The sequence below is a fragment of the Cornus florida genome, unplaced genomic scaffold (assembly GCF_030987335.1).
Source record: "Cornus florida cultivar Cherokee Brave unplaced genomic scaffold, ASM3098733v1 CherokeeBrave_3.0.0_Hap2_Chr02, whole genome shotgun sequence".
NCBI classification, from domain to species: domain Eukaryota; kingdom Viridiplantae; phylum Streptophyta; class Magnoliopsida; order Cornales; family Cornaceae; genus Cornus; species Cornus florida.
The window spans coordinates 15,614,375-15,639,482 of record NW_026775572.1 but is presented as its reverse complement, the minus strand read 5'-3'; the positions used below and the strand labels follow the sequence as shown (position 1 = coordinate 15,639,482).

The window sequence follows — 25,108 nt, the reverse complement described above, 5'->3', positions numbered from 1 at the left end:
CCAAATTAACCCCTATATATATATATATATATATTTTTTTTTTTTGAAAAGGCAAATCAAATCTATATTGCTTTCTACTATGTATTTGGTATATATAACTGTATATATAACTGTAAATATGTTTCTTTCTCTATAGAGAGAGAGAAACCAAAACCCATTTTGCAATTTTTTTTAAAAGGAAAATCAAACTCATTTTTGCTTTCTATTTATATATATAACTATATATATACCGACACCGAAACCCATTTGTAGTTTTTTTTTCCTTCTCCTGAAAAAAAGGCAAATCAAATCCATTTTGGTATATATAACCACTATATATATAAACCCAAAAGCATTTTGCAGCAGCGATGGTGGCGGTGATGCAATTCCGACGTTGACGAAGGTCCTGTTCGGCGACTAGCAACGGCAATGGCACGACGGTGACAAGATTCCGACATCAACGAGGGACAATAATATGCATTTGACATGACCCATCGACTCTGATTGATTGAGCAACGACCAATTGTTTTTTGGTTGATTTCGAACCATAGGGTTCGTGGAATTTGGAATGGTTTGTGGCTATGTGGAAGAAGGGGGGTGGGTAGAGGTTTTCGGTGGTTTTATTTGTGAAATATATATGTGTGTGTGTGTGGTATATATATTTTGTGGCAATGGACTGATGGTGGTGGCGGCGACGGCGGCGGCTGATGCAGTGGAGATAGAGAAGAAGAGAATAAGGGTGGCTGTGGGTAGAGAGAGGGGAATGATGTGAGGGCTAATTTAGTCCAATAAAATAACTTGTAAAGGAAAAAGGGTAAAAAAGTCAATTCGTTATGTGTCAAATGTGTCGGTGTATTTGTCACCTTCATCTAACTTCAAAAATGTAAGTGTAATTAACCCTTTAATTTTTAACTCGCGGAGGCAAATAAAAGTCAAAATCAATTGTTGATTTTAGGATAACACCCCATTTTCTGATTAAAAAACAAGCACAATACTAATTCTCAGTACACCTTATATATTTCATTTTGTCCAATAATTAGTCAATTCGCAAATTAGCAATGCAATATATCACTCGAAATGGCACTTACTCCAGACCAAGCCCCTTGAATTCGACTAATAGATGCATACTCCAATAAAATATTTAATCCGAGGACCTACCTAGAGCAGATTGACACAACAAGTAGTCAAAAGAGCACATTGGATTGTTCCTCCCAAGTAGACATGGAAGTAAATTTGAAGTGGCTGAAAATCACTGTGTGAAGGAAACATGGTGCATTGTCGGCTGTAGAGCTGAATGTGGAAACTGCACACATACGAGTACCAGTTTAATAAATTTAGAACATGAAGCATTTATTTAGATTCAGATTGGATCGAAATAGAGTAGGCTAGAAAATGAAAGAAAGAAAAATAAAAAAGGGTGTAACAGTGGCCAGACCCAACAATAACCATACCAATTATTAAGGTGGTTAACCAAAATATTAATTTTGCATCACAATTGTTTTCATTTCATATATCCCAAAATATTGTATTTAATTGTATTAAGGTGGTCAACCAAAATTGTTTTGCATCACAATTGTTTTTATCGAGCAGAGCTTGAGCCAAGCAATGAGCTTCAATATAGTCCCTCTTACAGTCCAACACCAACTGCCACAGGGATAAGCATCACAGTGCACTTTGAACTAAACCTGGGCCCAGCAGAAACATTCAGGCAGATGTCACACCTTATTTTTCTGCCTTGAGCAGTGAAACCAACACGTCAAACAACATTCTATGAACTTCATAAATAATGTAATCATTACTGTCTTGAGCAGTGATATATAATGTCATCATTTTTGCTTTTGTGATGCTATTTTATAATCCACTTTACTTCATAATACCCAGATACATGAGAAAATGCTAGATTTAACTTCCATAAGGTGCGCCATGAAACCCTGTTAAATCGTACACAAAAATAATCATGTAGAAACACAATTCTTCCAAGCCTTCAGTATGCTTAAAAATGAAAGAATTTAGTAAAAAGAAGGTAGAATGGAAGATATTCAGTCATTCCATGAACTCACAGGGTGATTCAAGGAATAGGTCTCTCAGATTGCAGAGTTCTACTGACCAATTGTCTTCATGGACTGACATAGCATATTAATAATAACACATAAACAACAATGATGACGCTATTTCACCTGAAAATAAAAGAAAATAAAATAAAAAAGATGATGCTAACAATCATCAGATAATACTAATTACAATTATAACTAACTCATGCAGGCAAATAAAAGTCAAAATCAACTGTTGACTCTAGGATTTCAACCCATCTTCTGAGTAAAAACAAGCATTATACTATTTACATTTTACCCGGAACCATATATATATATATATATATATATTGATAAGTAGAACCATATATATTTCATTTTTTGTCCAATCCTTAGCCAATTACAAAATTAGCAATGCAATATCTCACTCAAAATAGCACTTAGAATTATCAACAAACGTCTATTGAAGAGATTTGATAGGTAGAACCATATATATTTCATTTTTCGATTCTTTGGACAGCAAACGTCTATTGAAGAGATTTGATTCATTTTCTAATGCCACCAATTATTGACATAACGACACGTGCTACTATAGACTCCATTAGATTGCCAACAAGACGAAAAAGAAACATTTGAAACAAACAACCATTAGCCCTTCTTTTATTTTTCTCGTTGGGGAGACGAGGGGGTCATTATCATCCTTGTCTTTATCCCATATGAATAGGATCAGCCACATGAATTCTCTTTTTCCATTAATTTCTATTATACACTCTTCTCTTAGATTTAATAAAATGTTAAAATATCAATACTGCAATCAAGAAATTAAATTCTCATCGGTCAAACTACAGAAATCCAATACTGCCATAATTCACAAATGTTCATGACAAACATAAGAACTCATGTCAAAGTAGAACTGGAAAACCTTCAGTAGCATCTGGAAGTCGTCCTTCACTCCTTCCATGGGCGAGATTTAAATCCTAAAAGAAAACAGAATTTAACAATGACCAATTATATCATGACAACCTATTTTTTCGATACAAAACACATTAGCACACCTTTCTACCAGGAACAAAGTCAATGATTTGGCTGTCAGTGACCTCAACTGCAACAACGTACAAGCTAAAGCAGATTTCGTTTTTTTGTTTTTGTTTTTATTTTATTTTATGAATAAAGTATGAGTAGTTTAATCCCAAATGGAAGCTGAATTCCAGTATACTTAGATGTAAACCCTTGCATGATGATATTAAGCTTCATGTCTGTTACAATAAACCTCCGAATGAAGATGTAGTTGGTACTCTTGCTGCACTCACTTCACGCACTCAGCATTTACCATGAAACTGATTTGAATTATCCATCGGAACTTCTTGGTTACAGAATCAGCCTCTACGCAGAGGCACTTTTGATAAGAAATTGTCAATTGGATGAGCACTTTTCAAACATCGAGAGGTTGTCAATGCCAATGTAATGTTGAAAACTAACAAAATAAAAGTAAAACATAAAAAGCATTAACCAAAAATGGGAGTTTAGAATGAAACGAAACATTTTCCATGCAACAGTGTGTGGTTGTGTGCCTAAAACAAAAGAACCATGTAAAGGTTTGAAGATTCGAAAACAGAGTTAAGGTTGAAAGTGGGAATGGACAAGGTTGTTATTTTGGCATCACATTTAAGAATTATGGAAAAATCATTATAGTGATATGAAAATAGGCATTCCAAGCTTCGTGCTTGCTTACAAGAACAAAAGCATTTTTTGAACGCCTCCAAATACTAGCAAATAAAAAATAAAAAATAAAAAACAACAGTTAACCCTTATATATATAAGCTAGTAATCTAAGCCACGTGCAGTGTGGTGCAATACAGTAAAAAAGTGCATTACCCTTTGAATGTCCAACCTAGGTTTGAAAAGATTAGACAAAACCATTTAAGATGAGTCTAAACATATTTTTACCCAAAAAAATATAATGATAAAAGACAGTAGACACTAATAAAGTCCCAACACATGACTCCCCTAATTCCATATATTATAATGATATTGTAGCTGGATGTAAATCTTCGAGATAATAAAATGAGAGTCGAGAAATGTATTACAGCCAGAAGGAAAGAAGAACCTTTACCAAAAAGATGAATTGCCATGTTTAAATCACATTCAAATAGATGATGAAAATCGCATCTTGCTTCTTTTTAAAGCTGGATGTATGGAATTGGAAAAAAAAGGGGTTGGATGGTGGTTGGCGAGAGCAGATTCTTGGATCCTGAGTTTATTAAGGATATTTATGAGAAGAATACTCTTATTAGGGATCGCATTCGCACTGCCCAAAGTCGACAGAAGAGTTATGCCAATCATCGTTGTTTGAGAGTTGATAAATGTGTCCTTTCCTTCCTTCCTGATCGAGGACCCATCCGGGCCACCGTCGTCGGATTGACGCCATTGCATAACTCAAAATTTAAGATTTTTGTTTCTTTTTTAATTTTCTTTTTAGTTTTTCAATTTTTTCTCGGGAACCAAACACGGTGGAAAATGATGGGGCCATAATAATTATCGCAGCAGCTAATTAACTGTACACAAACTATCAAGCAGCCAAAATTTTGTTCTGTGTTTAGTTTGGGCCAGTTGAATCCATTAGTTGGGCTTAAATGCTACCTCCACTCCATGAGTAATTGGGCTTCTGGCCCATGTCTTTTGTAGCTATATTAATTGGAAATTGCTTTACTTTAAATGGAATCCTCGGAACTCGTGCTATTTTTCTACTCACAGTTTGGTTTGGGCCAATTGGGCCCATTAGTTCCGCTTGACTGCTTTCTTCTCCCTCAAGGAGCTTAATTGGGCTTCTGACCCAGGTCTTTTCCACTGACTTATCCTCCTTTGAAAACTAATGTTAAAGATATTTATTTAAAACCACCACAATATAAAGATATTTATCTAAACCACCACAATACTGCTGCTATATTTGAAGCATGCATTGAATTTGGATTCTCATATGTCCTGTGTGCTTGACATTTAAGTAGGGCTGCAAGTTGGGCGGGTTAGCCCAGCCCAGCCCAACCCCAACCCAAAAATTTTAAAATTTGGATACGCAATTTACAAATCAGGTTCATGCTCGGGTTGGGTTTTGTCAAAACCCAAACAATTCGGGTTGGGCTCGGGCTCAACCCGAACCCAACCCAAAACCCAAAATTAAATTTTTTTTTTTTTTTCTCTTTTCTCTCTCCTCCCCCAAATTTTTTTTTCTCTCTCCTCTCTTTTCTTTCTCTTTCTTCTTTCTTCTTTCTGCCCGATTTTTTTTTTTTTTTTTTTTTCTCTCTCTCCTCTCTCTTCTTTCTTCTTTCTCTTTCTCTTTCTGCCCGAAATTTTTTTTTTTTCTCTTTTCTCTTTTCTTTTCTCTTCTTTCTCTTTCTCTCTCTCTCTGCCGCCGTCCTCAGCCGATCCACCGCCGCCGCCGTCACTTCCAAAAATAAAAACAAAACCCATACATACAAGTTAGCAGTTGCAGAGAGAGAGGGGGGCAAGCTTGAGACGGCTGAAGCTTGCGAACGGCAAGAACTGGAACAGCCGGCGATGGAAACTGAAACATATGGGTTTTGATTTTTTGAACAATCTGAAATGATCTGAAATATATGGATTTTGAACTTTTGATTCTTGCAGACAGATCTGAAATATATGGATTTTAAACTTCTGATTCTTATAGATTTTGTAGTTTGAAGTCGGAGAGAGAGAGAGAGAGAGAGTTGAGAATGAGACAGGGGAGGCTGAAATGATTTGCCCTAAATTTTTTTTGTTTTTTAATAATATATATATATATATATCTATATAATATATATATTTTCAAAAAAAAATATGTAAATAATTTTTAAAAAATCAACCCGTCAACCTGACCCGATCGGCCCAAAAATATTCGGGCTGGGTTTTTATTATAACCCATGTTAAGTATAATTCGGGTTGGCCCAACCCAACCCGATTCAGGTTGAGGTTGGGTTGGGACTAGACTGGGTTGAACCCGCCCAATTTGCAGCCCTACATTTAAGTGGGTGAAAATACTCTTGAGAACGATTCTATTGTTCGTGTTTTTTTTCAAAAATTGAACATGATTATAACTTTAGAAGTCGAATTTTAAATGTTAAAATTTTAAGTGATAATTATAAATTAAAAATCTGAAAATTAAAATGTAAACCCTTTTTATTTGAAGATACATGAAATTTTAGTAACTTATGATTTAAAATTGCACCAACAAACACAACATCTTCTAAGTCGTGATACCCATATATCAATTGAAATAAATATATTTAACCATATCAATTGAGATATTCAAACCAAATAAAAAATTTGATAAAAAAAGAAAAATCATTTAAAATTTTAGTTCATTAATACAAATATTTGTGCAATATTTTATTGTGTATTTTTACAAATGAAGCAACACATTTATTTACGAGAATGTAACAGTATTATATATTAATGTGCAAAAAAAATAAAAAAAATCCCTTACTATATATAATGTAATACACCTTACAATTTATATGTGCATATAAATCACTAATATTTAAATATATATATAATTATTCTTGACGATTAATTTTTATAAAAATTTCAAAATACTTCTAATAATGAATGTATATATTAAGGGTATTTTAAGAATTTTAATTTTTAAATTGACAAAATATCTCTATTTACTCAATTTAAATATATATATATATATATAATAATAAATATTTGCACAGTATACAACAATGCCTAAGGTCCAACCCAAACGCAACGCAAAAGCGTACAACCGGTCTACATAGCCGCCTCAGAATAGAGCAAAAGGAATATATATAGATAACAAGAATTGAACCAGAGAAGTATTCACCACACCCAAGCTTACAAGATAGTCGTATATTATATAGAGAGAAAAACAAGTACACCACCACCCATAGTCATCAGTCAATCGCAATAGTTTTCTGTTCTATTTAAAATTCAATTCGCATGATCAGATTTGCGATTGGGAGTTTTGTGAATCATCGACCTGATTTGCTAAATTTTCTATAACAATTTTTTAGAAAAGGATTGAATTTGAATTCTAGGGTTTGATACGATGACAATTTCTTGATCGCCGTTTATCGGCGAGCAGAATCGTAATTGAGGGATTAGGGTTTTGTATGGAAACTCGGCGCCGGAAGCGGGAGGAGGCCAATTCATCAGCCCCTTCATCTTCATCCTCTGGTCCCGCCACCCGTTCCAGGAAAAGAACTCGTCTCTCTGCAACTTCGTCTTCAGTCCCCGCCACCGCCACCGCCAACGCCAACGCCAACACAGTCGTTGTTTCGTCGACCACGACTCGTTCCAGAGCTTCTCGTACCAAAAATTCATTGCCTTCTCCGTCTTCTACACCGATGGAATCAACGAACGAGCCATCCGGGTCTGTCCCTCGTCGCGAGTCCGGTGGCCGACGTGGAAAGAATAACGGTTCGAATAAGGACAATTCAGATAAAGGGAAGGAAAAGGAGCATGAAGTTAGGGCTAGGGTTAGAGATAGGGATACGGAGAGGAGCTCAGGATTGAATATAGACGGTGGCGCAGACGATGATGATAATGACAGTGATGGTGATGAGGGGATTTTGCATCAGAATTTGACTTCTGCAAGTAGTGCACTCCAAGGGCTTCTTCGGAAATTGGGTGTAGGATTGGATGAATTGCTTCCATCGTCGGCAATGGGAAGAAAAGGCGGGCAGATGAAGATTCTATCGGGGTTACGGGCAGATGGGGAGGAAGGGCGGCAAGTTGAGGCATTGACGCAGCTTTGTGAGATGCTATGTATTGCGACAGAGGAGTCACTTAGCACATTTCCAGTGGAGTCCTTTGTACCGGTGCTCGTGGGGCTGCTTAACCACGAGAGCAATCCCGATATCATGCTTCTTGCAGCCAGGGCACTGACCCACCTCTGTGATGTGCTCCCTTCGTCGTGTGCTGCAGTTGTGCATTATGGTGCAGTGCAATGCTTCGTTGCTCGACTGCTTACAATTGAGTACATGGACTTGGCTGAACAGGTGAGCTCTGACCATACGTTTATAGAAGGAAATTCAAATGAATAATACTGAATTATTAGTAAATCTCTTTTACTAATTACTAATTTAATTTCTTCACTGAAATCTCATTTGACAATGTTGGACTTTGTAACAATTGGGAAATAGGCCTGCTCGGTCCAGTTTTCTGTTTCTTGAGAACAAAAAATCATAAAACTGTACAAATTCCTGTTTGGTTGACAGTTTCTGAAAACCAAGTTAAAAAATGTCCAAACTGACTTTTATAGGTGTCTAAAAATAGTTTTTTGGTTCTTGAGAACTTCTGTTTTTAGAAAACTGAACCAAACATTCTTGTTTTTAAGTTTTGTCTTCTTATATCCGTGCTTATTTTGATGGAAACAGTCATTGCAAGCTCTTAAGAAGATATCACACGAACACCCTACTGCTTGCTTGAGAGGTGGTGCACTTATGGCAGTACTTTCATATCTTGATTTCTTCTCCACAGGAGTCCAGGTAACTCATTTACTGAAAGTATCAACTTTCTCAGTTGATGTGTTTTAATAGAACAGAATCCTATTTTGCCAAAGCCTTTCTTAATGATGCTATTTTTTATTCTGAAACACTGTCTCAGAGAGTGGCATTGTCTACTGCCGCAAATATGTGCAAGAAACTCCCTTCAGATGCAGCTGACTTTGTGATGGAAGCTGTTCCCTTGCTGATAAACCTTCTTCAGTATCACGATGCAAAGGTGAGGTCATTATTTTGTGATTTTAGAATCTAAGGCAATTAATTCTGGTTAGGTATTCCCTTCCTTGACTTACTTTTTCCCTTCGTTTTGTGTATTCTCGTGTGTTCTCTGTTTTGATTTTAGGTGTTAGAGGAAGCTTCTGTTTGCTTGACACGAATTTCTGAAGCGTTTACATCATCTCCAGATAAGCTGGATGAACTTTGCCATCATGGGTTGGTTACACAAGCTGCTTCACTTATTTCTGCCGGTAACTCTGGAGGTGGTCAGGCATCCCTAAGCACATCCACATTCACGGTAGATTTAGTTCTTCTTTCCACTTTCCAAGTTGAATGATCTCGTATCTAGAAAGCTTCAGTTGTGACTTAAAAGACATGCAGGGTTTAATCCGACTGCTTTCAAGCTGTTCAAGTGGGTCTCCAATAGGAGCCAAAACTTTGCTAGTTCTTGGAATCAGTGGCATTCTTAAAGATATACTATCAGGTTCTGGCCTTGTTGCAAACATATCTGTTTCACCTGCCTTAAGTAGACCACCAGAGCAGGTATTTGTTGCATCTTTTTCTCTTTCGCATTCTCTCTGCAATTCTTTGGTGGTACTCAAACTCATTATTGTTCTGACCCCAACAAAAAAAAAAAAAAATTAGTGTTCTGTATTTTGGTATGTCTAAATTTTGAATGGTTGGTTGTTATGGTGCCATTGAGAATCCAAAAAGAATATTTGAGCTGGGCAAAGAAGCAGAGTTATTCACCACAATTAAGTCTATAATAGTAGGAAAAACAGAACTTATTCGTGCTTTTAACATTATCAGATCTGATTATCCATAATCAGTTATAAACTTCCCACGTTAGATTGCTTCATCTTAACTTGCTTACTAAATGATGGCTTGGGAAAGAAAAGAGATATAGTTATACATCAGTGATAATTAAAATTACATTTCTTCTTTTATGAAAATGTTTCTTGCTTCTCCAGGAGTTTTATTTTTGACACTCTAGCATTCTGCATCTTACTTTCATTATGATATTGACGAGTTATGAGTTTTGCCTGTTACTTGCATGGATATCTGAATGCTTTGTTTTTCATTCTACCGCTTAGATTTTTGAGATTGTGAACCTTGCAAATGAGCTTCTACCTCCACTGCCCCACGGAACCATATATCTTCCAGCCGGCAATAATTTATTTGTTAAAGGATCATTACCAAAGAAGTCTCCTGTCAGTAGTTCTGGCAAACAAGAAGATACAGATGGAAGTGTGCCTGAGGTTTCAGCTCGTGAAAAACTGTTAAATGATCAACCAAGACTTCTGCAGCAATTTGGAATGGACCTTCTTCCCGTTCTAATTCAGGTTGGTTAGTCTTTCATATAACTTGGTTTGCATCTAGTTATTACTCGCCATATAGAGTAGTGCTATTATTATTATTATTTCATCAAGCAGATATATGGATCCAGCGTGAATGGCCCTGTTCGCCACAAATGTCTCTCAGTTATTGGGAAATTGATGTACTTCAGCACAGCAGACATGATCCAGTCTTTAAATGGTGTGACAAACATATCTAGGTAGACAAATTTTATGAATTTTTATTCACACAATTTTTTACATGCTTAGTCTGTGTAAGTTCTTATTGGTAGTTCTTCATTTGGTTCCCAGTTTCTTAGCTGGAGTGTTAGCATGGAAAGATCCTCAAGTCTTGGTTCCGGCCCTTCAGATAGCAGAGATTCTAATGGAAAAGCTTCCTGGAACTTTCTCCAAGATGTTTGTGAGAGAAGGTGTGGTTCATGCTGTTGATGCACTTATATTAGCTGGGTCCCCTAGTAATGCTCTTTCCCGACCATCTTCCAGTGGGAAAGTGAATGATTCTATACCTGGAACATCGTCACGTTCTAGGCGTTATCGACGACGTGGTGGCAATTCAAGTCCAGATGTGAGGTCCACTGAAGAATCAAAAGATCCAGTTCCAAGCGTTGGTTCACCTCCAACTTCTGTACAAATTCCCACGGTCAATTCTAGCATTCGTATGGAAGTCACTGCGCGTGCTAAAGTTTTCAAAGATAAATACTTCCCTTCAGATCCTGGGGCCACTGAAGTTGGAGTTACAGATGATCTTCTACATTTAAAGAATCTCTGCATGAAGTTGAATGCTGGGGTTGATTATCAAAAGACAAAAACAAAGGGAAAGTCTAAAGTCTCTGGGCCTCGCCTTTCTGATATTTCTGCTAGCAAAGAGGAGAACTTGGTTGAGGTGATATTGGAGATGCTAGCAGAACTAACCAAAGGAGATGGTGTGTCCACTTTTGAGTTTATTGGGAGTGGAGTTATTGCTGCTTTGCTGAATTACTTTTCATGTGGATACTTCTCCAAGGAGAAAATTTCGGAAGCTAACCTGCCCAAGCTTCGACAACAAGCAATCAAAAGATACAAGTCGTTTGTTGCAGTCACCCTCCCTTCCAATCTTGATGGAGGAACTGTGGCTCCTATGAGTGGCTTAGTTCAGAAGCTCCAAAATGCTTTGTCCTCATTAGAACGTTTTCCGGTTGTGCTGAGCCATACCTCTAGTTCAACTAGTGGAAGCACCCGTCTCTCTTCTGGTCTTAGTGCTTTATCTCAGCCTTTTAAGTTGCGCCTCTGTAGAGCCCAAGGAGAAAAATCTCTCCGTGATTTTTCTTCGAATGTTATACTAATTGATCCATTAGCAAGTTTAGCTGCTGTTGAAGCATTTATATGGCCTCGAGTTCAGCGAAGTGAGTCTGGGCAGAAGCCCTCAGCATCTGTTGGTAACTCCGAGTCTGGGACCACACCTACTGGAGCCGCTGCTTTATCACCATCTACTTCAATCTCTCATCGTCATTCTACTAGATCCAGATCGTCTTTAAAAATAGGAGACATGGCCAAGAAGGATACAGCACGGGAGAGGACCACAAGCGTATCGAAGGGAAAAGGTAAAGTTGTTCTGAATCCGGCTCAGGAGGAGACAGGAGGACCTCAAACAAGAAATGCCACCCGTAAAAAAGCAGCTATGGATGAAGATGCACCAATGAAGCCGGTAAACACAGACTCTAGTTCGGAGGTATGCTGTATATGCTATTATGCTCTTGAATATCGAAATGCATTTGCAGTAGTTTCAGGGATGAACTAAACTGCAGATTTGACTCTGAATTTTTGGTTCACATTCATAGAATGGTATTTTATATATACCTTGTGAGTCATGGTATATGAACTATATTTTTGCTGCGTAGGATGAGGAGTTGGATATATCTCCCATGGAGATTGATGATGCGTTGGTGATTGAAGATGATGATATCTCAGATGATGATGATGATGATGATGACCATGACGATGTATGTTATTAAATTCTTCTGGTTCTCTTTTTGTGTTTTCCAAATCTTGTATTTTTTCTTATTTCAGTATGTGTTGAGTTCTGCAATCATATTGTTATCCATTACTTCTAGTGCTTTGTGGTTAGGAGCTTTTAAATTAATTAAGGTTCTGTTGGTCTGTTCTATTAGAATTCAAAGAGTAATTTCCTCATGTTTTAAGGGTAAGAAACTGAGATTTTGGCAGCAATATAATTGTCAAACTATTAATCAAACTATGCCTAAATGAAGTACTCAATCTGCCCTAAAGAAAGGAAAGGTAATCCGTGGTTCCTTTTTTGGATGCCTGCTCTGTTTCGCTAGATGTAAATGTGTTAACTAATGTTAAAGCAGAAATTTATTCTTTTCAAGTGTGAATGCATTAAATACTTGTCTCTTTATACAGTTGGGGTTTCTAAGTGGGAGTATGTTTCTAGGTTGGAGAGAGTACCACTATCTGCATCTGAAATGGATGAGATCTCTAAGACCAGGATATTAGAAAGAGTTTTTGTGAATGGGAGAAGAGAGAAAAAGGAAAAAAAGGAGGAGGAGGGGGTTTCCTTGTATTCATCCAACCCCACTATATATTTCACGAGAGGAGAGGAGAATTGTGGGAGGGAATTGGTCGAGTCATTTCGCAAGGCTGACCATCCCACTTGCAGAATAACTAATCCAACAATTTTGATCAAGCACATAAACGCTCTTGAAATTGAATGGTAAAACCTGCAAGGCACCCGCTAACAATTTCATTTGCACTTCACCTGATGGATTTTTGTTGTCATTTTTAGGTCCTAAGGGATGATACTCTTCCACTTTGTGTACCAGACAAAGTACACGATGTTAAACTGGGCGACCCAGCTGAGGATAGTCTTGTTGACACTGGAACAGGTGATAGCCAGGCCAATCCAGCTTCTGGCTTTAGTAGCAGAGCCGCTACAGCTAGGGCATCAGATTCTACCGAGTTTAGGAGTGGGAATTCTTTTGGTTCAAGGAGTGCAATGTCGTTTGCTGCTGCTGCCATGGCTGGTTCTAATGATCCTCCTAGACTAATATTTTCTGCAGGTGGAAAGCAACTTAATAGGCATTTGACTATCTATCAAGCTATCCAGCGTCAGCTTGCGTTGGATGAGGAAGATGCTGAGAGGTATACTGGCAATGATTCTGTGTCCAGTGATGGAGGCAGGCTGTGGAGTGATGTTTATACCGTCACATACCAAAGACCAGACAGCCAAACTGATAAGGGTTTGGTCAGGGTTTCAAATTCTAAAACCTCTTTTAAATCTACCAAAGCAGGGTCTACATCTAAATCCAACATTAAATCCTCACCGCATCGAATATCACTTCTTGATAGCATTTTGCAAGGGGAGCTTCCTTGTGATCTGGAGAAAAACAATCCTACTTATAATATATTGGCTCTGTTGCGTGTATTGGAGGGTTTGAATCAGCTTGCACCGCGTTTAAGAGTCCAGGCAGCGACTGACAGTTTCTCTGAAGGGAAGATCTTGAGTCTAGATGAGCTAAGTGCAACTGTTGTAAGGGTTTCTCCTGAGGAATTTATCAATAGTAAGCTCACTCCAAAATTGGCCCGACAAATCCAGGATGCGCTTGCACTTTGCAGTGGTAGTCTTCCTTCATGGTGTTACCAGTTGACAAAAGCATGCTCTTTCCTGTTTCCTTTTGAAACTCGTCGTCAGTACTTCTATTCTACTGCTTTTGGATTGTCCCGTGCTTTGTATCGGCTTCAGCAGCAGCAAGGTGCTGATGGTCATAGCTCAATCAATGAGAGAGAGGTGAGAGTTGGAAGGTTACAGCGCCAAAAAGTTCGTGTCTCTCGGAATCGCATACTGGATTCTGCTGCAAAAGTCATGGAAATGTACTCCAGCCAAAAGGCTGTCCTTGAAGTAGAATATTTTGGTGAAGTTGGAACTGGATTGGGTCCTACCTTGGAATTCTATACCCTTTTAAGTCATGATTTGCAGAAAGTTGGACTAGGAATGTGGAGAACAGGTTCTTCACCAGAGAAACCTTTAATGGAAGTCGATGGAGATGAACAGAAAAATAGGAAAACCGATAATACCACTGGACCAGGTGCAGCTGCCGGCGAGAGAGATCTTGTAAATGCTTGTCTTGGGTTATTCCCCCGTCCCTGGCCTCCACATGCTGATGTTTCTGATGGTAGTCAATTTTGTAAAGTCAATGCATATTTCCGGATGATTGGGCGTGTGATGGCCAAAGCTATTCAAGATGGGCGACTTTTAGACCTACCTTTGTCGACAGCATTTTATAAGCTTGTGCTTGCTCAAGTATGCTAATTGAATAGTTGTGTCAATTTAGTTCAAAAGTAGCATAGTCTTTTCTGATCACAACTTTCTTCCTTCCCTGATCACTGCAGGAGCTTGATTTGCATGACATTCTTTCTTTCGATGCCGAATTTGGGAAGACCTTGCAAGAATTGCAAGCCCTTGTTTGCCGGAAAGAATGCCTTGAATCAATGGGTGTTCATAATTGTGACGAAATTGCTGATTTACGTTTCCGTGGGGTTCCAATTGAGGATCTATGTTTGAATTTCACCCTTCCTGGTTATCCAGATTATACTTTAAAACCGGTTGATGAGAATGTAATCCACGTGCCTCCTTGAAAATTTCCTCTCTCTCTCTCTGCACAAGCTTTTCCATTAGTTTTTGTGTTTGTTACAGTAGTTTTAAAATAAATACTTGTTGAAATTTGCAAGGTGGATATCAATAACTTGGGGGAGTACATATCCCTGATCGTGGATGCCACTGTCAAAACAGGGATTTGGCGACAAATGGAAGCATTTAGAGCTGGGTTTAATGAGGTTAGCAACTTATTATGGTCTTCTATTGAATTCCATAAATTTTGAAAAAATGAGACGCTTTAATGTCGTGTGGGCCTTCTTTTTTTTTTTTTTGGTTGAAATTTTCTGTTTTGAAGTTGGCTAATGAGTCATTATTATGCATATGGAAAGGGTCATGCTGCCTTGATATTATATTTGGCAGGAACTGCTGAAGCTAATTTATTTCCCCATTTATTGTAATTGTGGTCACCTTTTGATATATCTGATTATCTGTCAATTTTTATGTTATCGAGGTTGTGATTTCATTTTATTTTTCCGCATTCTACTTTTTTAATTGAAGCACCATCTTCTCTTAGTATCTTTAGTTGCTTCTAGTAGTGCTTGTTTTTGTATTAGAGAATGTTAGGTTATTAACTTTTCTTTTTCCCTTTTTGTTCTGTGACTTTCAGGTCTTTGATATCTCAACTCTACAAATATTTTCTCCACATGAATTAGACTATTTGCTTTGTGGCCGTAGAGAGTTGTGGAAGGTAATCTTTATTTTTGCGTTCTGTGTGTGACAAGACACAATTGAAACCTGTATATTCCATGTATTTTTGCATGGCCTAGTATCGAATTTCTCTTTTATGCAGGCTGAGACACTAGTAGATCACATAAAATTTGATCATGGATATACTGCCAAGAGCCCTGCAATTTTGAATGTATGCTTTCTTTCCACACCAGTTCTCATCCTAGATTTAGGACTTGTCATTTGATTCTCATACTGTCATATGTTGGCTTGTTATGATGTTTTTAGTTACTTGAGATTATGGGAGAATTCACCCCAGAGCAGCAGCGGGCCTTCTGTCAGTTTGTTACTGGTGCACCTCGGCTTCCACCTGGTGGTCTGGCAGTGCTGAATCCAAAGTTGACTATTGTCAGAAAGGTGTACTACTAGATGCAAATGTCATCGAGAGCTTTCAATTGTTATCCAATTAGTTTTCATGTTGCTTGCAGATAACTCATACCATTTTTTTGCTTGCATATTTGGGTGCAGCATTCTTCAACCACTAGTAACATGACGTCCAATGGAATTGGGTCATCAGAATCTGCAGATGATGACTTACCTAGTGTGATGACATGTGCTAATTACCTGAAGCTTCCCCCTTACTCGACTAAGGTATTGTTGAATAAATTTGTTTTTGAGTTTCCTCATTATATCCCGCCATTTGACGAAATTCTTCCTCCCAAGGGAAAAAAGAGGATATACTTGCTTCAGACTGGAAAAATGTTTCTGCTATTTCATTTTACCTGATGCTTTCTTCATTTGAACAGGAAATTATGTACAAGAAACTGCTTTATGCGATCAGTGAAGGGCAAGGATCATTTGATTTGTCATGAATCTGCAAACTAACCAATGAAACGGTGTAATATTGGATTGAAATACTTTCGGGTCATTCATTAGCAGGGCTTATTTAGGGTTGCTAGTAACATCTGTTCTGCTCAACAGTGGCTTTTTTTTCCTGCCTTCCCTAAACTAGGGGCACTCTTGATGTTAGTCCCTCTACATTCATGTAGTTTGTCTGATTCAATTATGTAGCTGGGCTCTTTTCTTTTCCCTTTTTTTTTTGGTTTTCTAACAGTCATACTTTTCAATTCATTTTGCAGGCCATTAATTCAGTTGTTCTCCTAGTTTTTTTTTTTTTTTTTTTCTTGGCTATCAGATTGTCCCATCGTGTAAGTTCTCCATTCATTTTGCGGATACAGTCGTTAACCATTCCTTTCCTTATCCTTTTTCTTTGGTGAGATTTTTCATTAACCAATTTCAGAATATTATAATGTTTTTGTCTTTCAAATTTCAGTTGGATGCGAGTTTCGTTCAGGTTGATTGATCCTCACATGTTGAGAGAGCTTCCTTGCTGAGGGGTATCTTTGGTGCAATTTTTGGTTCTTCAAGTACTTGTAAATATAGGAATTTCTGATTTGTAATAGTTTAAGTTAATATAATGGCTGGTAGAGCATATACATGCATGGGCATTTCTTTTCCCTCATAAATTTGGTGCAGCATTTTTTGTCAGAACAATCTGGGAAATAATGTAGAAAGAAAAGAACTTACAGGTCAAACTTCATCCAATCTTGGTGATGGTGGGAATCATTCAAGATCTTGATTTGACATATTTATTTGTTTGTGAGGCTTTGTAAACTTGGATTTTTAACAAATGGATTCATGAAATCTTCATCTTTGTGAATCTTTTAACCTGGTTTGGAATCAAAGGTTAATGTTGTGCCAAATTAGAGTAATGGTATTTGTTTTGGAATAAATTTAGTCGATTTGTTTATTTAAACAGGTTATTTGTGCATTTGTGATTGTACCACTATCACGGTTGGTAGTTTGTAGGAATGAATTACTCGTTGGTGATTGTACCACCGGTAGGAATGACAATTTTTTTGAGAATAAATTTAGTCACTATTTTCTTATTTAGCACTTTTAATATTTTGAAATTATATATTTTGTTATGCAATTCTCAAGATACTGGAACCAAAAGTTGAATCCAATTTAAACAGGTAAAAGCTGGCTTCAATTAGTAAACGGTAGGTCTTCAGATTATTATTATTATTATTATTATTATTATTTTATTTTTATTTTTTTGTAATCAACCAGGAAAGAACTCCAAAATACAAATGATGGACCTCAAATAAACTAACAATAAAATAATAGAGAAGTATACACAAAAACCTTGGTGGAGTATAAAAATGTTGCCCATCACCTAACTTATTAAAATTTTATTATAAAAAATTTATGAAAATATGTGTCAACAGCAACTAAACGCAATGGCTCAGCACTAAACAGAGAAACCCCTAAGAAGACTATACATCAAGCAAAGTTAACTGCAAGACCTCCCACCAAACAAATCTTGCAATATCAGTGGATGATCTTCAAATATTTTGGTGCATCCTTGAATTCCTTTGACAACAAATTTGCCAAATAAATGTAGCAAATATCTTATTTTGAGTTGAGCTTGTGCTTCAAGTTTGTAGGAGTCCAGCAACTGGGATGAGGATTGACATTGTGATTGTGATATGTTCCATTCCAACAATTATGACACATTGAATGAAACTGCAAACCCCTTCTCAAAACAAAGCCAATCTATTGTGCAGACCAAGACAGCAAACCACTGAATCCCTGCACCCTCTCCAACAGAGTTTATACCTTCTCACTTTTGGAAGTTTGGATCTGCAATGCTCCCCGAGCAATATTGAAAGAGAAAACATCCGCATTTCCAAACATTTGACAATCAATGCAGAGATTGAAGCACTTCTGAGACAATGAAGCTTTCTGCGTGTCATTAGACCCCCAAAGGAATCCTTTTCTCAAATTGCTGATCCCAAATTCTTAGTAGTATCGCGTGATAACGGACATCTACTATTTATGGCTTAATTTTTTGAAAAAAAAAAAAACTCTTAAACCATAATAATAAATTACATACTGTATCTGTTAGGCTTATTTGCAAATATTTAATAGCTCAAGGGCCAAACAAGTGATAAGTGAAAATTATCTATAGTTTTAAGAGTGTTAGAGCAATTAACCTGGTAATTTATACAATTATGAAAGAAGAAACAAAAAAGAGAGAGAACAAAACTTGCATTACAGGGAAAATTGATCACTAAGTACAAATGAAATAAGGCCCAATTGGGGACTCCCTCACCCATACCAAAACTCTAGGGCTCTATTTGGAGACTCACTCACTCCAGGGTGGGGACTTTTCCACTAGAGGACCACTAAAAGTCTATAAGCATTCACATATATAGAGGGAGAGGGATTCTAAACTAGTCTTCAAAAACTACTACTAGCTGTTAAGAGAAACAGAGTGTGTGTCACATGGGTGATGAGCAATTCCATGCTTCTCTTTCCACAAGCAAAACTGCTGTGTCTAGTCTGTAGTGTCATGCCCACACCTAACTTGGACAGCCAGTGTCTTGGCAATATCCGGGCAAGGATCGTGGCTCTTGTCATGGAAAACTCCTCTGTCAAATGGAATTGAACATCTGTCTTTTCCCAAGCAATGCTGCTCAAATTAAACAGGAAGCAACATAAAACTACACTTCTCGGCTTAGGAAAATACTAGTAGGTCTAAATAGCATTTTTCTTATGTACTAGGAAGTAGAGTTTCACCTGTTCAACAACTTTCTGGCTATTTGGTGAATTGCATCTTCCCAGAGCAAAGGTTCCACAAATACCATAAGGATCACCAAAACTTGCGAACTCCACAGCCTTAATTACTTTGTCGTCAGGACAAGATAAGTGAGCTCCTGATTTAATTTCATCAACCACAGGGCGGAACTGATTTTCTGCCCTTTCCCACGAGTTTACATGGGCTGGATGATACTCGGTTATTAGGCTGCATATTGTATCTCTATTAACAAGCAGGACCTTGATTCCTCCTGGATTTCCTCCGGTTTCCTCAAAGACAACCAGGAGATTTTTTGTTGGCTTCAAGAAGGCTCTTGGAATGTGGTACCTGATACAAACACATGTACACTTGTTTATCTATCAAAATTCAATTTAATCCGTAGTTTGCTTTAAAATGAACATATTCTTATTATGTATAATTAACATGCACATTACTTACTCGGACTGAGAAGGCTGTCCAAGAGGTGAGTGGTAAGATACCCAGTAGCGACCAATGCTTTTACCATTGACCCAAGCCATCCCTTTAGCCATGGTGGTCATTTGGAGAGCAACGGGATTATTGCCTTCTGGAGCATCAAAGTATGTCTACAACAAGAAAATTCACTGGCTTTTGGAATTTTGGATAACTTTAAAGATGGAAATGTTTGTTTTTTAATTTGCAATCCACTTTTGCCATGCTTAATCAAATTTTCTTGAAATTATTGAAAATTTCGTTCTGATAATTGCTCTTTTCTTTTCCCTTTCCACCATAATACTATTCTCGAATTCCTGACCCCACAAAGTAGAAAAGGTTACTATGGCATTACCTTGTACCATGTAACAGGCTGCATTCCTCCCTTTGCCGGAGTCCATTGTACTTTACGTGATCCTTCCTCCGTGTATATCTGGAGATTCTCTCCTTCTACACCAACCTGCAGAATGGGCGTCGACTCTATTACATTACCAATTTGGCAAAAGATTAAAATCTAATCATATTTACTATATATACATATATATTGTGGGAAGAACTGAGTGCAGAGTCTGATATAGGAAGTTCATGCATACCTGGTGCCCCCAATTGTTGAATGTCAAATCAAGGTTTCCAGCATTCATACCTTTGATTTGCACATCTCTGACCCCAGCAAACCTATGTTCCATGTAGACTCCACTATCCTTCATTGATAGAGCATGTCATCAGTCTCTCTTCCTAATATAACAGAAATGTAACAACAAGTGTTTACTTGTTCTTTACCGGAAATCCCACTGTCATGCCCAACAATGATATGTGATTAACTCCTGCCTTCAAATTTATGGGTTTCCGAAAGACAAAGTTCTTCTCTATGTTGCTCCCGTGTCCAAATCCTGAAGATTGTAGCCACCATTTGGCATGTACAAATATCATTTTAGCATCAGGCATGTCTATATGTAGCTATGGAACAATTACGTGTCTGTATGTATGTACTATTACCTATATATTCGCCATTTACAAAAGCAGCCATTGCATGACCAAGATTTGCAATCTGTAGGACTGGGAGGATATCAGGACGCATTGGTAAGTCATGGATATCAAAATTTATGCTACAACCACAAATTCAAACAGGGAAAAAAAGAAGAAGTCAGTTTTAAATTACAAAAATTCTTAAAAGGGTCTGGAAACAAATCACATTTCTTCTAGAGGGGTTTAAATTTTAAAATATGGTTACCTGGTGCTGTACCATCCATAATCTGAGGTATCTTTGGCGAAGCTGTATAGCTCAAATGGCATCTTATTCCTAACTGGTAGTTCATTAATGGTTGGAATTTTTTCTTGGTACATTTCCCATTCAAGATGGCTTGCATTCTTAGATGGATAGAAATTTCTAGCATTGTGTTGTGCAACAACCTGTTCTCAGAATCAAACAAGGATGACTAAACATTCTTCCACTATCAGTGCAATCCAATTATTCAAGTTCTGTAATGCAGATTCTAGCCCTTTATTTTGTAGTTGGCATTTAAACTGCATTGGAAAATCAATATTTCTTTACAAGACATCAGAGGTTACCGTTTGAGTATTGAAAACAACAGTCTTGCAGTCAGGGAGGATGCTGATGGATTTGGCAGGAAGGTAATAATTTGTACCCCTGAAATTAATGGTAGCAGCTTCTTCGGAATGGTTGTTGTTCAGGAAAGCAGCACAAAGGTCTGTTCCAGGCTTCTCATATGTCCGAATCTACATAGCAGAACAGCTTAGCTTGTCAGTAGCCATCTCCTTCTCTAGAACCTTCATTCGATTGGAATGCTTACCTCTAGATCCTTGCTCACCCTTTGTGCTCCAGGAGTCCCCCATAGCAAAGCCTTCTTGGACAATCTTAAAGCCCTGTGCAAGTCCCTAAGGTGACCATATTTGGGTTCCCTCAGCAAACCTAGAAGGCAAGTGGAAGGAAGCCTATTTAAATGTTTGAATGATATTAATTAAATAGCTACAGATGAAATTTGACAAACCCAACCATATTCATCGAGAGGAGCTTCATCATAGTAGCGAGTTGTCGCAAAAGATGAAGTCGTTCTACCAAAATTTGTCCCACCGTAGTACTGCAATTTGATGTGATTTATACAGAAAAGTAACTAGCTTAGAAATTGATTGACAAATGTTTTGATGCAAAACTCTTGACACTATAGTCACATACCATATAATAATTGGTGAGAGTTCCATTCTTTGAGAAGAAGCGGGTAACTGAATATGCAATATCTTCTACTGCTCTTTGAGATGGTGGGTCTCCAAATACTCTATACCTGTAACCATATTGTTAATTTAAATGATGAGCAATTCATCAGCAAGAACCAGCCCAATTCATCAACAGTGTATGGCTAAAAGTAAAATCATATGTGCTTGATCTACTACTACAGTTTGTTCTGTCAATACTGATATTTATGTTGATTGTTATGCTTTGCATATACTAAATCTGATTAAGGGTTTAAGTATGCCATTAAGTAGTACACTCACTGAGCAGTCCAGTTCTCGGTCCATAGAGAAGGTTTACTAGGAGTATTTGGACCTACAAAAGTATCTCCACAGTGCCTCCCATTGCATGTATTAATCTGCACAAAATTGAGCATAATGCCGGAATGAAAACAGGACATAAATGGTTTAATCTTCCTCTAGTTTTATGTCTGATCATTATTGGTTATCTACTGTGTGAAGTTCTAGGAAGTCATACATGATGTCTCTTCAGATCACTAAAAGTTCGATGCACAAAGGTGATATGAACTTACCACCGGACCAGGAGCATCATTTTGCTTGCACATGATCCATGGGACTCCTGTTTGTTGACTAATGGCCATATTTGCTGCCCACTGAATGTATCGAGTACCCAACTCCTTGAATGCAATACGGATATTGTTGTACTCGTTTTCGATCTACACTATCAATCAGAGAAGTTAGATAAAAATGAAATCTTGAAAATATCTTCTACAATGGTCATTAAACTGGAGAAAACCTGTGTCATAATGATGGGACCTCCTTGAGGAGCAAATAACTTCTCTTTTTTCATCAAATCTATGATCATGGTGACATATCTTTTCATATGGTACTGAAATTATGGAAAATTTTAGTTACATTAGCTGTTTAATTGCATTTCACTCTAAATATCTACACACACAAATACATAATCTTGTTTGGACCTCCTTGAGGGATTGAAGATTTGCACCTTGAATGGTTCGTTATCGGAACGGAATGTGATGTTTGGGACCTCTCTTAGCCAATATGGAAATCCTCTGCTCAGATTAACATTCAAACATAATGTGCATGTAAAAATGGGAATCTAATAACCATGTTATGATACCAAAAAGACAAATAAAGCAGAGGAAGAAAACGATAAATCGATACGTACCCATGGTTCCATTCAGCCTCGATGAAGGGCCCAACCCTGAGTGTTACATACATATCATGCTCACCAATCAGTTTGACGAATTTTACCAAGTCACCATTCCCCTCAAAATTAAACTGCAATGTTGAACAAAATTCACATTGATCCTTTTACATACATACATATATATATATACAACATTTTGAATCAAACAAACAATACATTACCTGGCCTTGAACAGGCTCATGAAGATTCCAAAAAACATAAGTCGATATGACATTCAAACCTCCTCGTTTAGCCTTTTTAAGGATGTCTGGCCACATCTGAATTCAATTCAACAGATTTATTAAATCAATAACCATATCCATTATTATCCTTCAAAAAAATAAAAAATAAAAAAATTACCATATCCATTATTCACAAATAATATGTACAGAAAGGTACAAAATAAGGTTACTTACATTTGACCCCTCAGGCCCCCACAATGATGGGACGGGAGGCTTGTGCCTTGAGTTTGCTGATTTATAATTTATAATCCCAAAAAGTAGAGAAAATGGAGAGACACTTGAAAGCAATATAATAGTATATATGTATATACACAGAGACATATGTATTTGTATTCTTGATTTATGTATGTGTATTGTTGATAATTGTAATTGAAGATTACCTCAGGAGGGCTACGGGGATAATGAATGGACCCAGAAAAGAGAAGATCTCTAGATCCATTGATGATCAATGATCGTCCATCATAGGTCACGCTTGTCTCATGGCAAACTGCGCAAGTAACCAGAAAGGAAAGAGAGGCTAACACGAGTGCTGGAATTGATACCGCCATTTTTAGTAGTTATCATCGACGAAAAGGGGAAAATCAGTGGTAGTTTTGGGTGGAAAGAAACAGAGTTTCAGGTGATTGCTGTTTATTTGTATGTATATATCTCTGTTTTTCTCTCTATATATATTTCTATTTTTGGAAGGAAGAGAAAGAGTTGAGGAGCGTGTGAAGGAGGGTTGGATGTAATGGATTTTTGACCTAGTATCACTAACCAAACCAGAAACTCGAAAATGGCGGGAAGAGTTATTGTCACCTGGCTTACTCAGATGATCAAACATGGTGTGTGAACCACGTCCACGGTACCACATCACCGATGTTCAGGGGTCTCATGTTTATCGAGATATATACATTTTCATTCCTATTTTCTCTCTGTCGCTAGTTTTCTTTCTCTCCTTCATTTCCTCTTCATTTTTCTTTTCTTTTTGTAAACAAGCTTTGATCTTTGATTTCTTTCACATTTTTTGGAATTTTGGAGTGCCGTTTGGGGCAAAACGGAGAGCACGACGAGCTCTAAGCGTGAGTAGCAACAATTTCAGCCTTGAGCCTCCCTTTGGATTTCGAATTTAGAGACCCATTTGGAGGGTTTTGCTCATTATTGAAGCAGGGGTCCTTAATCCACGAAGTCTTGTGCTTTAGTGAGTTAATCTACTTGATTTTGTGTACTAGCATGCTTAATTGTAGTGATTATAGTTACTTTGACTTGATGGAACATGTATGAATGTACGAGGATGTGTATTAATTTAATTTGTATGATAAACATGTTTGTATATGAGTTTTTAAGTTTACTATGTTGTTAATATGCAATAAATGATGTATAAGAACATGTTTAATCGTGTTGTGAGAAATCTCTTAGTATTATTGTAATAAAAGCATGAGATTCATATGTATAACATTGGGCTTGCATAAAGGGAATCGTTTTGAAAAGAAAAATTGGGACTTTTGGGAAAGAGTTTTGATGAAACGGTTTAATGAAAACCAGGTCGCCGCGGGGGTACCAAAGGGCCGGAGGATTAATATAGCCTAGAGGGAACTAGGGAGTCGCCCTAACGTGGTTGAGCTAGCTGGGGGCTTCTCTCGTGTCGCTGCGGGGTCACCAAAGGGCGGGTTATATTAACCGTTTGAAAGTGACGGTTTTGGAATGAAAACGGGGAGCGACATTGGCATGCATTGCATTTGGTTATATTGAGAATTGTCATTATGTTGTGTATTACCCCGACATTGTATGATCCCTATCTCCTATTATTCTATTCCTTGTATGGATTCACGGGGACACAAGAGTCGTGTCTTAAGTACCTTTTATTGAGCAATTTGTTCACCCCAATATATATATTACATTTTTTTTTTCAGGTCATGGCAAAGAATTGGCGGATG

General features: G+C 37.4%; 2 protein-coding genes across 3 annotated transcripts; one reads left to right on the top strand and one right to left on the bottom strand.

Moving 5' to 3' along the window:
- Window positions 1-6,764: 6,764 nt before the first annotated feature.
- On the top strand, window positions 6,765-16,601 carry LOC132293850 (E3 ubiquitin-protein ligase UPL3-like). Its single transcript, XM_059791495.1, has 18 exons — window positions 6,765-8,026; window positions 8,405-8,515; window positions 8,634-8,750; window positions 8,874-9,044; window positions 9,128-9,289; window positions 9,841-10,089; window positions 10,180-10,301; window positions 10,393-11,809; window positions 11,979-12,080; window positions 12,884-14,398; window positions 14,488-14,712; window positions 14,827-14,931; window positions 15,360-15,440; window positions 15,543-15,611; window positions 15,707-15,835; window positions 15,947-16,069; window positions 16,225-16,443; window positions 16,558-16,601. Exons 1-17 carry the CDS (start codon window positions 7,139-7,141, stop codon window positions 16,288-16,290), a joined length of 5,652 nt encoding a protein of 1,883 aa, XP_059647478.1. The 5' UTR covers window positions 6,765-7,138; the 3' UTR covers window positions 16,291-16,443; window positions 16,558-16,601.
- A 1,858-nt stretch (window positions 16,602-18,459) lies between these two features.
- On the bottom strand, window positions 18,460-24,066 carry LOC132293849 (beta-galactosidase 13-like). 2 transcript variants are annotated; one of them, XM_059791494.1, is made up of 19 exons: window positions 23,573-24,066; window positions 23,133-23,228; window positions 22,930-23,042; window positions 22,747-22,813; window positions 22,537-22,629; window positions 22,313-22,456; window positions 22,044-22,138; window positions 21,727-21,832; window positions 21,547-21,631; window positions 21,344-21,462; window positions 21,102-21,269; window positions 20,764-20,942; window positions 20,529-20,638; window positions 20,313-20,422; window positions 20,126-20,233; window positions 19,888-19,992; window positions 19,521-19,666; window positions 19,064-19,409; window positions 18,460-18,956 (listed from the first exon to the last, which is right to left on the bottom strand). In XM_059791494.1, exons 1-19 carry the CDS (start codon window positions 23,738-23,740, stop codon window positions 18,822-18,824), a joined length of 2,493 nt encoding a protein of 830 aa, XP_059647477.1. In that variant the 5' UTR covers window positions 23,741-24,066; the 3' UTR covers window positions 18,460-18,821. The 2 variants fall into 2 exon arrangements, with proteins under 2 accessions (XP_059647477.1, XP_059647476.1); XM_059791493.1 differs by lacking the exon at window positions 23,573-24,066 and having other exon boundaries at window positions 23,133-23,393.
- Between the last annotated feature and the right edge of the window lie 1,042 nt (window positions 24,067-25,108).

Coding starts and splice junctions, on each gene's coding strand:
- LOC132293850 (XM_059791495.1), top strand. CDS start 7,139: ATGGAAACTCGGCGCCGGAAGCGGGAGGAGGCCAATTCATCAGCCCCT. Junction 14,932..15,359: donor TTAGAGCTGGGTTTAATGAG/GTTAGCAACTTA, acceptor TGTGACTTTCAG/GTCTTTGATATCTCAACTCT. Junction 15,836..15,946: donor AGTTGACTATTGTCAGAAAG/GTGTACTACTAG, acceptor ATTTGGGTGCAG/CATTCTTCAACCACTAGTAA.
- LOC132293849 (XM_059791494.1), bottom strand. CDS start 23,740: ATGGCGGTATCAATTCCAGCACTCGTGTTAGCCTCTCTTTCCTTTCTG. Junction 20,943..21,101: donor TTGTTTTCAATACTCAAACG/GTAACCTCTGAT, acceptor TTCTGAGAACAG/GTTGTTGCACAACACAATGC. Junction 19,667..19,887: donor AGCCTGTTACATGGTACAAG/GTAATGCCATAG, acceptor TTCTTGTTGTAG/ACATACTTTGATGCTCCAGA.